This window comes from Salvelinus fontinalis, chromosome 36 (assembly GCF_029448725.1).
Source record: "Salvelinus fontinalis isolate EN_2023a chromosome 36, ASM2944872v1, whole genome shotgun sequence".
NCBI classification, from domain to species: domain Eukaryota; kingdom Metazoa; phylum Chordata; class Actinopteri; order Salmoniformes; family Salmonidae; genus Salvelinus; species Salvelinus fontinalis.
The window spans coordinates 19934650-19949538 of record NC_074700.1 but is presented as its reverse complement, the minus strand read 5'-3'; the positions used below and the strand labels follow the sequence as shown (position 1 = coordinate 19949538).

Genomic DNA, 14889 nt, shown 5'->3' with positions numbered 1-14889 from the left:
CTTTTGTACCTGCCGACACTGCGGGAGAAATACAGTCTTTGGACAGAAATAACAGCTGGCGAGAAGTGCACAATATCTGTCTTATCTCCATATTTCTGGTTTGTAATGCTCCTTACTTTGAACAAATGTACTATCAGCCATCATTTCATGTTTGTGTCAATTTGAATAATTAATGCTATATGTTCCATGAAAATGAACCATGCCTCAACATCTCAAGGTTGAGCAAACACAATATTTTGCCTTGCAATATTAATCGCAGTAAAAACAGATAATGGCTATATTAACCATACTTTTCTCCTCTCACTTGAATGGAAATATAGTAGGAGATGTTTTCATTATTTTAATGACTATTCATGCTTAGCCCTACCAATCAGGTTGCCACGCCCTGGCCTTAGTATTCTTTGTTTTCTTTATTATTTTAGTTAGGTCAGGGTGTGACATGGGGAATGTATGTGTTTTTGTAGTGTCTAGGGTGGTTGTAAGGTTTAGGGCACAGGTGTCAAACTCATTCCACGGGGGGCCGAGTGTCTGCGGGTTTTCGCTCCTCCCTTATACTTGATTGATGAATTAACATCACTAATTAGTTAGGAACTCCCCACACCTGGTTGTCTAGGGCTTTATTGAAAGGAAAAACCAAAAACCTGCAGACACTAGGCCCTCCGTGGAATGAGTTTGACACCCCTGGTTTAGGGGGTTTATTAGAGTAGTTGGGTTTATGTTTAGTATAGTATTCTAGCTGTGTCTATGGTTGAGTGTAGGTATCTAGGAAAGTCTATGGTTGCCTGAATTGGGTCTCAATTAGAGACAGCTGGTTATTGTTGTCTCTGATTGGGAGCCATATTTAAGGTAACCATAGGCTTTAGCTGTTTGTGGGGAATTGTCTATGTTGAACGTAAGTAGCTTGTGTGTGCACGTTCGTTTGTAGCGTCACGGTCGTTTGGTATAGTTTGTATAAGTGTTTTGTTTCGTGGTCATCTTCGTCGGTCACAATAAAAGAAGCTGGAGAGCTGGAGGCGCAGCGGGATATGTATTCATATCCCGCTGCGCCTTGGTCCGTCTCTCCACACGATCGTGACACAGGTGTGCTCCAGCTGTCCTTGTCATTTGAGCTACTCATGTCCTGATAGAGAATAAATATGTTTATTCTCTTCACAAATGGCAAACTAATCATACTAAACTAACCATGGCTTCACATAAGGTAATTGACCCCCAGAATCATAAAGATACATATGTTTAACCACTGACCTAAAAGAAGCAGAAGTAAATTGATTAAGGCATGATTATAATGTAATGTTCAAACATTCAGTCACTTGTTGATATTTCGCTAACATAAAAGCAATATGAACTAGAGGAGACAAATGGCCTGTGCTTAAACTTGACTTTATTGCAGGTCATCAGTTCAGCCAAAATAAGGAGTCTATTACTTCAGTCCTTCATTAGTTTTCACTTCTTGTTACCTGGTAAATAACCACCAACAACAATAAGGTGAGAACCATCCATGTCAGCCAGGCCCATCTTTTTAAAGAAACACCATTTATTTCAATCTCTAGTTCAGTAAAATAAGTAGTTTAGTTCTGGTTAGAAAATAATCCAGAATTCTGGTAAACAGCGCCACACTCAGGCAGTAAACGTAATGTTATATTCTCAGACAGACCCATATTTTCAAAGAAAACACAATTGAATTATATCTATTTGAGCAGAATAAACAGTAGAATAAGTAGTAGCATGCGTAAAATCACTGAGGAAGCCATACCAAGTCAGTAAACAAGTCATATTACAATCTATGTTTCTACAATTGCGTTGTTTGCTCTATAACCCAAATCGTCCATACACCACCTTCATATACAATAAGGCTGTGACAACTAAAAAGACACATACGTTTAGTCAGCATGCCAATTGCACGCTCCCTCAACTTGAGACATCTGTGGCATTGTGTTGTGTGACAAAGCTGCACATTTTAGTGGCCTTTTATTGTCCCCCAGCACAAGGTGCACCTGTGTAATGAGCATGCTGTCTAATCGGCTTCTTAATATGCCACACCGGTCAGGTGGATGGATTATCTTGACAAAGGATAAAATGCTCAGTAACAGGGATGTAAACACATTTGTTCCCCAAATTTGAGTGAAATAAGCTTTTTGTGCATATGGACAATTTTTGGGATCTTTTACTTCAGCTCATGAAACATGCGACCAACACTTTAGATGTTGCGTTTATATTTTTGTTCAGTGTATCTACGTGCTCTCCTCCTCTTACCGTTTCACCTCACTTGTGGAATTCAGTGAACAACACACCAGCTGTCTGTGACCAGGTGAAAAAAAACTTTCCAAGCCAAACCTTCATATCCTGACCCCTCACCACTTCACACAGCCTACGTGGTTGTCACGTCATAGTGGACATACTAGAACTAACTCGTTAGTAGCCCTCTACAATTATGCCTTACAGTCCGAAAACAGTTTAGCAGTTGCGCCGGTGGCAATAAATTAATACAATCAAAAGCTTACCTTGACTTGGAAGAGTTCCGGTGTTGGATAGCCAGAGCCAGCTAACATAGCATCCCTCTCTGTTTGAGCCGGGTGCTTGAGTAGGATAAACTAGGTAGCTATATTTGCTTGCTAAGTGAAAGTTTAAAAAAATACAACCAAATATAGCTAGCTCTCTGTCTCTCGTCTCCTTAATTTTGGAAGAAATACATTTGTTAAACTGTTCAACTATTGTCTTTCTCTCTCTGAGTCAACTACTTACCACATTTTATGCACTGCAGTACTAGCTAGCTGTAGCTTATGGTTTCAGTACTAAATTCCTTCTCTGATTCTGTGATTGGGTGGACAACATGTCAGTTCATGCTGCAAGAGCTCTGATAGGTTGAAGAATGTCCTCCGGAAGTTGTTATTACTGTATAAGTCTATGGAAGGGAGAGAGATCCATGAGCCTCCTAGGTTTTGTACTGAAGTCAATGTATCCAGAAGAGGACAAAATCTAGCTGTTCTCTGGCTACACCATGGTGCTAGCCTACAGAGTGATGTTGAGGCTACTGTAGTCCTTTGCAAAACAGTGAGTTTTAATCAATTATTTGGTGACTTGAATATATTTAGTATAGTTTTATCTAAAAATGTTTCACTGTTTTTATTTTTCTGAAAATCACTGGAGGATGGTCCTCCACTTCCTCCTCTGAGGAGCCTCCACTGCTCAATGGTACTGATATTACAAGTAAAACTAAAAATGTGGACTCTACTTTTAGACTAGCTGAATGCCAATGGCATCCTCCTATCTTTCATGTTGGCAAAACGGTCTATGGCTCTGTAATACAGTACACTTACAAATGTTGTTGTCATAGACTACCTAGCTAACATTCTTGCTTGGCACCCATAAATACATGCCACTGAAAATAAGTCGTTTTGTTGTGATCACAAGAATAAAATCCAAACAATTCAGGTAAAGAGCGTCAGTCAGGCAGAAAAGTGAGAACAATTAGTTTCCCTGGCAGATATAACTGCTACTTAGAAATACTATAGCATTACATCAATAGATGCCTTTACCTTTGACAAATACATCTCAGTGTGAAAAGGCGTCCCATTTCTCTGTTTTGTCAACGAACTGAATATATTCCAAATACTGGTTGTAACCAGATGACCCAACTAATTTAGATAGCCTCATGTCCTCCTTTGGTATGTTCTATTGCGAACTGTCTGGGACTCGTTTCCCTGTTCGCGATATTGTACTTATTAAATGAAAGACGAAATTAACTACAATACACTGGTTTCAAATATATTAGCATAACCAGTCTACACAGAACCACAGCAGGCCCGTAGTAAAATGAGATGTTTTTTGTATTAAAACGTGTCCCAGTGCAACATGCCTAGCTCTGCCCACTGGGGCGTGGCTTACGGAGGGCTTTTTTAAATTAGCGCACGAATCACCGTATTTCAACCGACGGGAGTTATCTCCGGCTCCCCCACTACTTCAGTTGATTTACTTAACATTTTTGCTTTAGACCTGCGAGACCAAGTAGGTGTAATTCCGACCATCACGAGCTAGGTTTCAATCCAATTGGCGACATATTTTCATGCTAATATTCTAAAATCCTTCAAATTGACTCGTCGCAGAATAAAAGGCTGTGCACGTAGTGCAAATAAAAATTACATTTTGCGGTTAAACTCACATGTACCGAATAAAAAATATAAGTTAAATGGGTTGCCATCGTATTTTCAACTACTGGTGGTTCTCACAAAAAATGTTGCCATATGTAATCTGAAATTGTCTCGTGCGTTCTATCTGTACGCGGTTGGCTAGAGCGCACGTATAGCCTACAACATCATGAGATAATTAGTATTATGGACAAAATTCAGATGTTTATTTTTATTTGTAAAACAGCAGCCAAGCATCATGTTTCCAGAATAATACCCTCGATATTTATTGGAAAGGAGCATCAAGCTCATCACCTTGCACTTTCACCACGCTGTGAATGAAGTTCATCATAAATGATTTCATCTGTAGCCTGATAAACTGCATGCTTTCCCGACGAGTGGTAGTGTGAGGACTACACAACCAGAGTGACCACATTTAAAATACACAAATGCGGGACACCAGCATGGTTTTGCGGGACAATGTAGTCTACATTAATAAAAACGTTTGAATAAAAAGGGTCTGGAGAGAAATAATACTGTAAATGACGTCATCTTTTTTCTAAGTTTGAACCGTTATTGAATATCACTATAGAATATGCATACAATTGCAGACACATTTTTAATACCCTCAAATACCTAATTTCAAAATAGGGCATGGCATCATAACTGTCGATCGTGAATGATAATTCTTCACGTTTTGCCAGTGAAATGTTCAAACCGTGTCTGCATGCCAATCATTTGATCTCAATAAGATTCATGGAAATATGCATTGAGATCTTCTTGAGTTACTGTTTCATGAAAACAAGGAGCAGGTGTTAGGTATGGTGCATGGTTGGAATGTTTCAGTTTTCCCCCAATTGTGTCATACTGTAAACTTTCGGTGGCTGTTATAAAGATGGACATCCCATGGAAATTCAGTAATTCCCTGACACACACAGAGAACCTAAGTAGGCAACATATTGAAACAATTCTTCTCGGTAGAGAACTTGCCAACAGGAAGCTAGCTGGTTTTGAACTGCGGTCTCGTAGTTACAATAATACATATCGTTCTGATAAGAACAGTACTTCTCATTGTCAGATGATCCCAAAAGAGGAACCAAGAAAACAAACACATCTCAATATGCAAATAAGTGTTCTCAGATGCATATACGATAATATCTACCCTGGATACCAGTCTGTTTGTGCTAATATGCCACTCTTGTACGACAAATATAAATATAACTACTAATCATGTTAGCACAAAACAGTTCTGGATTAATGAAATGGCCACCAGACTATTACATTGACCCCCCCCCCCCCATTTGTTATGTACACTGCTGCTACTCGCTGTTTATTATGTATGTACTCACTTCACTCCTACCTACATGTACATATTGCCGCACACTGACTCGGTACCGGCATCCCCTGTATATAGCCTCGTTGTTATTTTGTGTTACTTTTTTTTTTTTTTTCTTGCGTTTATTTGGTAAACATTTTCTTAACTCTTCTTGAACTGCACTGCTGGTTAAGGGATTGTAAGTAAGCATTTCATGGTAAGGTCTACACTTGTTGTATTCGGCGCATGTGACAAAGTTTGATTTGATTTCAGACTAACTGAGATAATAACAGAACATTGCCCACATCTGTTCATGCAAAAAGTATGTACAGTAGGTAATCTATTTGTATAACTTGGGACATACTGTTGAAACCCCCCATCGTTTCTTTCTAGAGTGGTAAAAGTGACGTGAGAGTCATACGCATGTGGGGGAAGTTGTGGGGTGTTTTTCCTCACCGTTGCGGGGAACTGCAAGAGGTGTTAAATACTAGAGGGTTTAATTAAATATCACTTTGACAGAAGCCATGAAGTCAGGCTTTTGATCTCTCAAACATTATGGATATTCTGGGTTCACTACTAATCATTTTGCTGGGTACTATCACAGGTACAGAATTCTACTCTATGATTTTTTAAATAATATGAATTATATTATGTGTAGGTATAAAGTACAGTATATCCCATTATTGGTATACCAAAAAAATATATAAAAACGTTCAAAATGTGATCCTGCTGTTCCTCTGTCTTTAGGGACCAGGGCAAATGTCCATCCAATAGACAAATATGGGTTGAAGGGCGGTGCAGTGTGTTTGACAGTTAGAGAAAACCCTCTTCAAGAGATGGCGATGAAATGGATAACTGATGGCAATGTAATAGCTGCGAGGGAAGAAGTTTCTCCTCGATACAAGGAGAGGGTCGATTATAACTCCACAGACCACTCTCTTTGTCTCAGGAAACTGGAACAAACAGATACTGGAATCTACATTGCATATAATGTTAAGAAATGGAAGGAGATAAAAATAATCAAATATAATTTGATGGTCCAAGGTAAGTTTTGTAAAGGCTTTTTTACATTCCACTCATTAGCTACGTTTCCATAGATTTGTCCTGTAATTTTGTTTGTCAACATTTAGAAAGTTCGCATATAAAATAGACAATTGCCTGCTACCAGTGGTGTAAAGTACTTAAGGAAAACTACTTTAAAGTACAACTTAATATTTTGGGGGGGTATCTGTACTTTACTATTTACATTTTTTATAAATTTTACTTCACTAAATTCCTGAAGAAAATAATAAACTTTTTACTCCATACATTTTCCCTGACACCCAAAAGCATACGTTACATTTTGAATGCTTAGCATGACAAGAAAATTGTCACGCACTTATCAAGAGAACATCCATGGTCATCCCGACTGACTCTGATCTGGCGGACTCACTAAACACACATGCTTCGTTTGTAAATTATGTCTGGGTGTTGGCGTGTGTCCCTGGCTAAAATGGTGCTGTCTGGCTTGCTTAATATAAGGAATTTTGAATAATTCATACCTTTACTTTTGTACTTAAGTATATTTGAGCAATTAGATTTACTTTTGATACTTATTTAAAATCAAATACTTTTAGACTTTTACTCAAGTAGGATTTTACTGCGTGACGTTTACATTAGTAATTTTCTATGAAGGTATTTTTACTTTTTCTCAAGTAAGACAATTGGGTACTTTTCCCACCACTGCTTGCTACCGTGCATTTTCATTGAACTGTCGATGACATCACACCTAAACAAATATAAATTCTACGCAAAAAACCTAGATAAATTAAAATGAAGTGGCTGAACTGTTTCCAATATCCATTTAGACAAATTGCGCATTAATACATTGGCGACAGCCTGTATGCCCTACCACCTATCTGTTTAATCTCTCAGGTAGCCTGCAAAAGACAGCATGGATAGAATGCAATAATTTACTCTTTTTGCCATATTCTAATAATTATCATGTGCCAACGTATCTCCACGGTCCGTGCCATGGTGAAACTTACACTGCTGTAGATCTGAAATAACGTAGTGGTTAAACTTGCATCCAGACAATCAGGAAAGCAAGGTTTAGCAATTCAGGCATTCTCCAAAAGTCAAGACAATCCTTTTCCTGCAAGGAAACATTATTTTATAGTTTAAAAATAGATTTAGCAAGCAGTAGACATTTAGAATGAAATGTTATGTGACGACTGTATCACATAACAGGCTGAATCACAACCGGCCACGATTGGGAGTCCCAGGCGGCGCACAATTGGCCCAGCGTCATCCGGTGTAGGCAGTCATTGTAAATAATAATTTGTTCTTAACTGACTTGCCTAGTTAATTAAAGGTTACATAAACAAATACAAATGACATCACTTGCCCGCTTGCCTTAAATTATTCGGCAATGATGATTTATATGAAAACACCGTTTCCGTCATCATTTGTTGCAAAAAAGAAAGTTAGAAAAAATAAATACCATCCGTTTCGAAAGGATACCATTTTTGTCGATCTTTAGAATATTTATCTCGTAGCTGCCTTTCCATTACACATGTTTTTTTTTTATTGCTTTTGTCGAATTAACCTGAAAATGCAAACATGCCTACTGTCACCTGCTTGGTTTGATGAATGATCTTTTAGGACATCTTAACATTTTTTGTAAACTTTGATATTATCACTTATTTTAGAAGCTGTTTCCATACCAGTCATGGAGGTGGTGTCTCTCTCCTCCAACTATAGTGATGGAAGGTGCAATGTCACAGTGAACTGTTCAGTTACAGGTGTGTGGGTATTGTCTGTCTGTGATGGAGGTCAGTGCACACTGTCACAGCAGTCTCTTTCACACACCAGAGTCAACATCATCATCTCCAATGACAACGGGACTATCCAGTGCACTGGCAAAAATAACTTCAGTGCAGAGACCAACTCACAACGCATGGAGGACATATGTAAGTCTAATTTACTAGCTTCCACCTTCTGTGCATACCATTGTACATTTGTTTATCAAGAACGTTTTAATATCATTGCAGTAATTATAATTATATTACAGTTATATAATTTCCCATAAACAGAATAACAATATATGTGTGTGTGTATATGTAACCTCTCAGGTATAGGTGAGAAGAAGGGGAGACCTTCAACATTACCAGTTGGGACCATTATGGGCAGTGTTACTGGTGTAGTCTTCTTTGTTGGTGTGTTAGTTGGTGTAGGATGCATCATAACAACCAGAAGACGGCAATCCCCTAAAGAGCAGCAGTCAATGCAGGTACCCGCTCTGTCAATCATGTTTAACCCCCTAAAGTCGATGTCTATGCCCCCATCAAAACCTGTATGTTTAAGCTAGATATATCTGGGGTGTATTCATTACACAGTAGCAACCGGGTTTCTTAAACGGAAGCAAACGCAACGAAACGGGAGGGATCGACCTGAATTTGTCCAACAGAAACATTTTCTATTTGGCTAATGATTACACCCCTGCGTCTCAATCCACAACATCCGCCGATATCGGCCTTCCGCAGCTGCAGAGGAAGGTGGCAGAGCTACAGTGGTGTTTGTCAGAGCAGGACACATCCTAAAAAATGGTCTTCTCATGAAAACGTCCGAAGCGTCCCGAACAGTTTGGGCTATACACTACTATCCCCCCTCTGGAAAGATCACTCTCAAGAACACGATGGTGTTCTTCGGATTGCTCTAAGACCCCAACAAGCCTCACAAGACTCGTCTAAAGGTAACACAGTACCAATTAAAACAAATTTATGGAAATAGTTTTGTGCCTTTAAAAATGGGGGGTAAATTTGGGTAAAACACTTATGAGAAAGCTCAGGATTATATATTTTTTTATCTCTCATATCTGTTTTGCCATGTATGAATGTGTTATTCAACGCATTTCTTAGGGCCAATAGCAGTAACACCAAATTTCATCAAATATTTTTTTTTAAATAATTTTTTGATACATAAAGGGTTCCTAAAATTCAAAATGTAATAGCTAAATGATCCATGGTATGACCCTCTTAAAACAATTCAATATGTCAGCTTAGTAGAAACCCTGCCCCTAAGGGGACTTGTGAGAATGCTACAGTCTTTGTGGCGCAGAAGAAAGATCAGCGTGTCCCAAAACCAGAGGTTGTGAGATTAAATCCCAGATGGGGTCACATTGAAAAGTCAGTATTAAGTAATCATGTCAAATGTAATTGTATTTTTGTTCAACTTTGAGCAGTTGTTTTGGGCCCTGTACAGAGGCTAGTGACAGCGTCTAAGGTTCAGGGCAGGGTACCTGCTAGTGATGACTGTTTAACAGTCTGATGGCCTGGAGATAGAAGCTGTTTTTCAGTCTTTTGGTCCCAGCTTTGATGCACCTGTACTGTCTCTGCCTTCTAGATGGTAGCGGGGTGAACAGGCCGTGACTAGGTTGCTGAGGTCTTTGACCTTCTTGATCTTCCTGTTACTCCAGGTGCTGTGGTTGCGGGCGGTTCAGTTGCCGTACCAGGAGGTGATACAGCCCTACAGAATGCTTGCGATGGTGCATCTGTAGAAGTTTGTGAGGGTCTTAGGGGCCTGAGGTTGATGAGGTGCTGTCGCGCCTTCACCATACTGTTGGCGTAGAGGGACCATTTCTGGTCGTCAGCGATGTACACGGCAATAAGCTTTTGACCCTCTCCACTGCGGCCCGTCGATGTTGATGGGGGCATGCTGCTCTCTCTGCTGTCTCCTGTAGTCCACGTTCAGCTGCTTCGTTTTGTTGACGTTGAAGGAGAAGTTATTTTCCTGGCATCACTCCGCCAGGGCTTTCACCTCTTCCCTGGAGGCTGTCTCGTCATTGTTGGTAATCAGGCCTACCACTGTTGTGTCATCAGCAAAACCTTGATGATTGAGTTGGAGATGTGCGTAGCGACGGAGTGATGGGGGGTGAACAGGGAGTACAGGAGTGGGCTGAGTGTGCACCCCTGTGGGGGCCCCCGTGATGAGGATCAGCGTGGCGTATGTGTTGTTGCTTACCTTCACCACTTGGGGTTGGCCCGTCAGGAAGTCTAGGACACAGTTGCACAGGGAGGGGTTCAGGCCCAGGGCCCTGAGCTTAGTGATGAGCTTGGAGGGCACTATTGTGTTGAATGCTGAGCTGTAGTCGATAAACAGCATTCTCACAGGTTTTCCTTTTGTCCAGGTGGGATAGGGCAGTGTGCAGTGTTATGGCAATTGCGTCATCTGTGGACCTGTTGGGGTGGTATGCACATTGTAGTGGGTCTAGGCTGTTGCGTAAGGTGGAGGTGATATGATCCTCAACTAGCCCCTCAAAGCACTTCATAATGAGTGTTACCTTTGCTTTCTTGTGTACAGAACAATGGTGAACAACTTAAAGCAAGTGGGCACAACAGACTAGGAAAGGGAGAGATTGAATATGTCCGTAAACACTCCAGCCAGCTGTTCTGCACATGCTCTGAGGACGAGACTTGGGATGCTTTCTGGGCCGGCAGCCTTGCGAGGGTCTTACTCAGGTCGGCCAGAGAGATCAGGAGCACTCAATTCTGCTGAGCGGTCGGTGCCACATCAGCGACTCTGTGTTGTTTCTCACATTTCTCTTCTAACAGGCCGTTATTACAGAAGTTGACAACCCAGTGGCCGCTATACCAGGAAGACCAGAACCACAAAACACCCTTGGTTCTGAGGTGACATCTATCTACTACACTGCAGGCAGACCAGGAGCAGTACCAGCAGCAGCAGTAGAAGAACACCAACCAGTGGACAAAGGGTACACTTTACCAGAAGAAGGTACAGAACCACAGGCAGAGGCACTCTACAGCACTGTGCAGCAACCAGCAGTAGAAGAGCGCCACCTAGTGGACAAAGTGGGCTGTTCAAAAAGAGAGAGACCAGGACCACCTATGCCTTCTGAGGCAGAGCCTACATCGATCTACAGCACAGTACAGGAGCCAGCTATAGCACATCGCCACCCAGTGAACAAATATGGGAATTTTGTCAACAAACCAGACAAACTACCCTACTAAACTACCCCTCCATCCCCCTGATGTTACATTGACTAAGACTTGACATAGACTCAGATACCGAACAGCAAACACAGGGGAAGTTACAAAGAAGAGAGAATTATGATAATTTATTGTTTATTTTGTTTGGGTCTAATTTCATCCATATTTGAAGTGGCAATCTGTGATTGCTACATCAATTTTGGGGACTTTTAAATTAATTATATATAACTATTGGTTAATATAACTTATGTTTGTGTAATTCTAAACAGACACTGTATTGCTTCAAAACATAGTTATAACTATAATTTTGATGTCGTGAATGGTCAGTCCATAGCATCCATAGCCTCATCTATAAATTTAAGTATTACATTTCTCCAGACCCATCACTAAGCTGTTAACCTTAAAAAGGTGGCAGGATGATGGCATTCTTAGTATTTGAACTGCAGATTTCCCCTTTAATAATAAATCGTTATGCATACTGTGTTATTCTCTGTATATGAAAATGATAAAACATGCTGATTAATACAGCAGCACTTCACATGCTTTAAAATAAACATTATATACAAAACAAGGCAATTTTAAAATGGGGAGCCCATTCAATCAACTAATTGATGTATTGATTGGTCTTTCAATCAAACAAGCAATCAACAGTCAATCAATCAACCAACCATCTGAGCATGTCATTATTTTTCCATAATTATTTTTCTAATACATACGGTGTCTAATTGTTCATATTCTGAGAAATCATATTTACAAACATAACTATAAAAGGTATCCATCTTTCCATCTCAGTAACTGTCACATCCAGCTGGTTATGGGAAGCAACTACAGAGGTATGGCAGTAAATTATGGCTAAAATCGGAAGAATTTGTCCTGTGGACACAATCTGACATATCGGTGTGGCTGCAGTTCCAGATTTTCTGGATCCTGATTTGCCGTGGCTACAGATCGAGATTGCCAATTGATAACTTTTAATGTAGCTGCTGCCCACTCTGCTGCTCAGCGCTTCACTGCTGCTTCCTCTCCTTGATTGTTGATGATCGCCTTTGTCTTGAGTAGCCATAGAGATTGATAGAGAACTTGTGCCCAAAATCCCATTTTAGCATGGTCAGCGCCATTGAGGGCTTTCACCATTTTGAAGTAGTCAGCTGGCTGGGACTTATATGGGTTAAAACAGAGAGAACGCTGTAACCTTCATAATGGCCTTGAATATTTATTCAAATTGACACGTTTATTATTTATTTCAGCTGTTCAGGAATATGAGGCATAGGCTACATCATGAAGAGGGTGAGTAAATATAACACATTCGCAGAACGTCATCTGGATCCGTAGCTTTAAGTGGTTTTCAAAAACCTCTGTAGTCGTAGCCACAGCACTCAAATATAGCTAGTAGGCTACTCTGCGTTAACATTCAAATCATACATCATGGGTCGGTTTTCCTGGACACAGAATAAAACCTATTCCTGGACTATTATCTACTTTAAATAGAGAATCTCCATTTGATATTCTTCTTAGTCCAGGAGATTTAAATCTGTGTCTAGGAAACTAGCCTTTTATACTGTTCTACCCAACAATACGGTGGATTGTGCTGGTTACTCATTCAATACACTACATTTGGCTTCACTATGGAGTGGCTGCTGACTTTCACAGACTGCACGACTCTCACAGATTCTGTTAGATGGTTCGGCACATGGACAGTCAAACCAACAATTTTTATCTTTGGAACATTGTTGACCAAATAGGACACAGTTTTCTATTTCACCTTTAGGCCCATGGTTATTTGGCTCATTGGAGTCCCAGTACCTAGAAAAGGGAGAAGAGAACCCATTACTCCATAAAGTATGTCCCAGCAGAAGGAAATATTTTCTGCCAAATTGTAACGGCTGTCGTCTTCCTCGTCAGAGGAGGATAAGTTAGAAGGATCGGAGGACCAATGCGCAGCGTGGTAATTGTTCATCTTACTTTAATAAAGGTGAACACTCAAAACACAAAACAACAAAAGTGACAACCGAAACAGTTCTATCTGGTGCAGACACACAAAGACTGAAAACAACCACCCACAAAACCCAACACAACAGGCTACCTAAATATGGTTCCCAATCAGAGACAACACAAACATCTGCCTCTGATTGAGAACCATATCAGGCCAAACACAGAAATTGGAAAACATAGAAATACAAACATAGACTGCCCACCCCAACTCACGCCCTGACCATACTAAATCAAGACAAAACAAGGGAAATAAAGGTCAGAACGTGACACAAATATGTTGACACTTTTCTTGAATAATTTACTATTGCTTCTAAAATACGTTAAAATTTAGACATCTGGTCTTCACACATTGTTATTGGATTTTATATATTTTTTAATTTAAGTACACAGTGTGGTTCTTGAAAGGTTAAGGTTGACTGTTTTGCCCAGACAAGGTTTACGAGGACATAATCAGAGAATCATAGTACTGTTATTAATACAGAAAGGTACTCTGTCTGCAGGACATAAGAGTGGAAATACTGGAGACAGAAACCATGTTATTTTTCTTGAATATATCATATCGATTTTTATTTATTTCACTAGGCAAGTCAGTTAAGAACAAATTCTTATTTACAATGATGGCTACCAGGGAACAGTGGGTTAACTGCCTTGTTCAGTGCCAGAACAACAGATTTTTACCTTGTCAGCTTGGGGATTCAATCCAGCAACCTTTCCATTACATGCCCAACGCTCTAACCACTTGGATACCTGCCGCCCCAAATACAGTGCATTCGGGAAAGTACTCAGACCACTTGATTTTAGTAGTTACAATTCCAACTATTGCATCCTGCAAGATACTGTTGTTAATTATACAACTTCCATTTTTGCAAAAGCTGAGATGCTGAAATATTTTTTAGATTCAAGTGAAGTAGTGTGAATAAATGGTTAATGGTAACGGAGACCCTGGGAGACGAGAAACAGGTGCATAACCAATGCCTCCTGGGGAATGGAACTAAGGGAGTGACAGATATGGGAGGTAATCAGTGAAATGTAAGAGAGGCCTGTTTGTTCTACATAGTACATTTCTAACTGAAGATTTGTAAACATTGTGTCCTGCTGATCGCGCCCCATGTCTGTGATAATGTTTATAACGTGATAGGAAACGTCAGGGCCCATCTGTAATACTGGAACCTCATTATGTTAACAGCTAATATACAATGAAATGTCTGTTTTAATAAGCTCTGTTTTAGTCCATCTCTATCAAATGAAGTCCCTACAAAACTCTACAATTCTAACAAAGCCCACACACACATCTCTTTCGATGCCTCACGTCCATGAAGGGAACTTGCAGGGGGTTTACATTTATTTTGATATTGGAAATATCTTATTTTAAATTAAGCATCTATGAGTCAGCCAGCCAGGAAAAAAATTCAGTTCCATGTTATTGTATGAAATGTGGGTCTGATCAAGTTGATTCTTTCTTGCCATGGAA

At 40.0% G+C, this 14889-nt stretch overlaps 1 protein-coding gene across 1 annotated transcript; it reads left to right on the top strand.

The window, feature by feature from the left end:
* The first annotated feature begins 5518 nt into the window (after positions 1-5518).
* Positions 5519-11907, top strand: LOC129835380 (uncharacterized). The gene is made up of 5 exons (XM_055901017.1): positions 5519-6043; positions 6187-6483; positions 8130-8390; positions 8553-8710; positions 11031-11907. Exons 1-5 carry the CDS (start codon positions 5995-5997, stop codon positions 11445-11447), a joined length of 1182 nt encoding a protein of 393 aa, XP_055756992.1. The 5' UTR covers positions 5519-5994; the 3' UTR covers positions 11448-11907.
* Positions 11908-14889: the final 2982 nt, after the last annotated feature.

Bases quoted from the DNA above. Each gene is read 5' to 3' on its own strand.
- LOC129835380 (XM_055901017.1), top strand. From the start codon at position 5,995: ATGGATATTCTGGGTTCACTACTAATCATTTTGCTGGGTACTATCACA. The intron at 6,484-8,129 runs GTAAGTTTTGTA...CACTTATTTTAG, and splicing joins ATATAATTTGATGGTCCAAG to AAGCTGTTTCCATACCAGTC. The intron at 8,391-8,552 runs GTAAGTCTAATT...GTAACCTCTCAG, and splicing joins ACAACGCATGGAGGACATAT to GTATAGGTGAGAAGAAGGGG.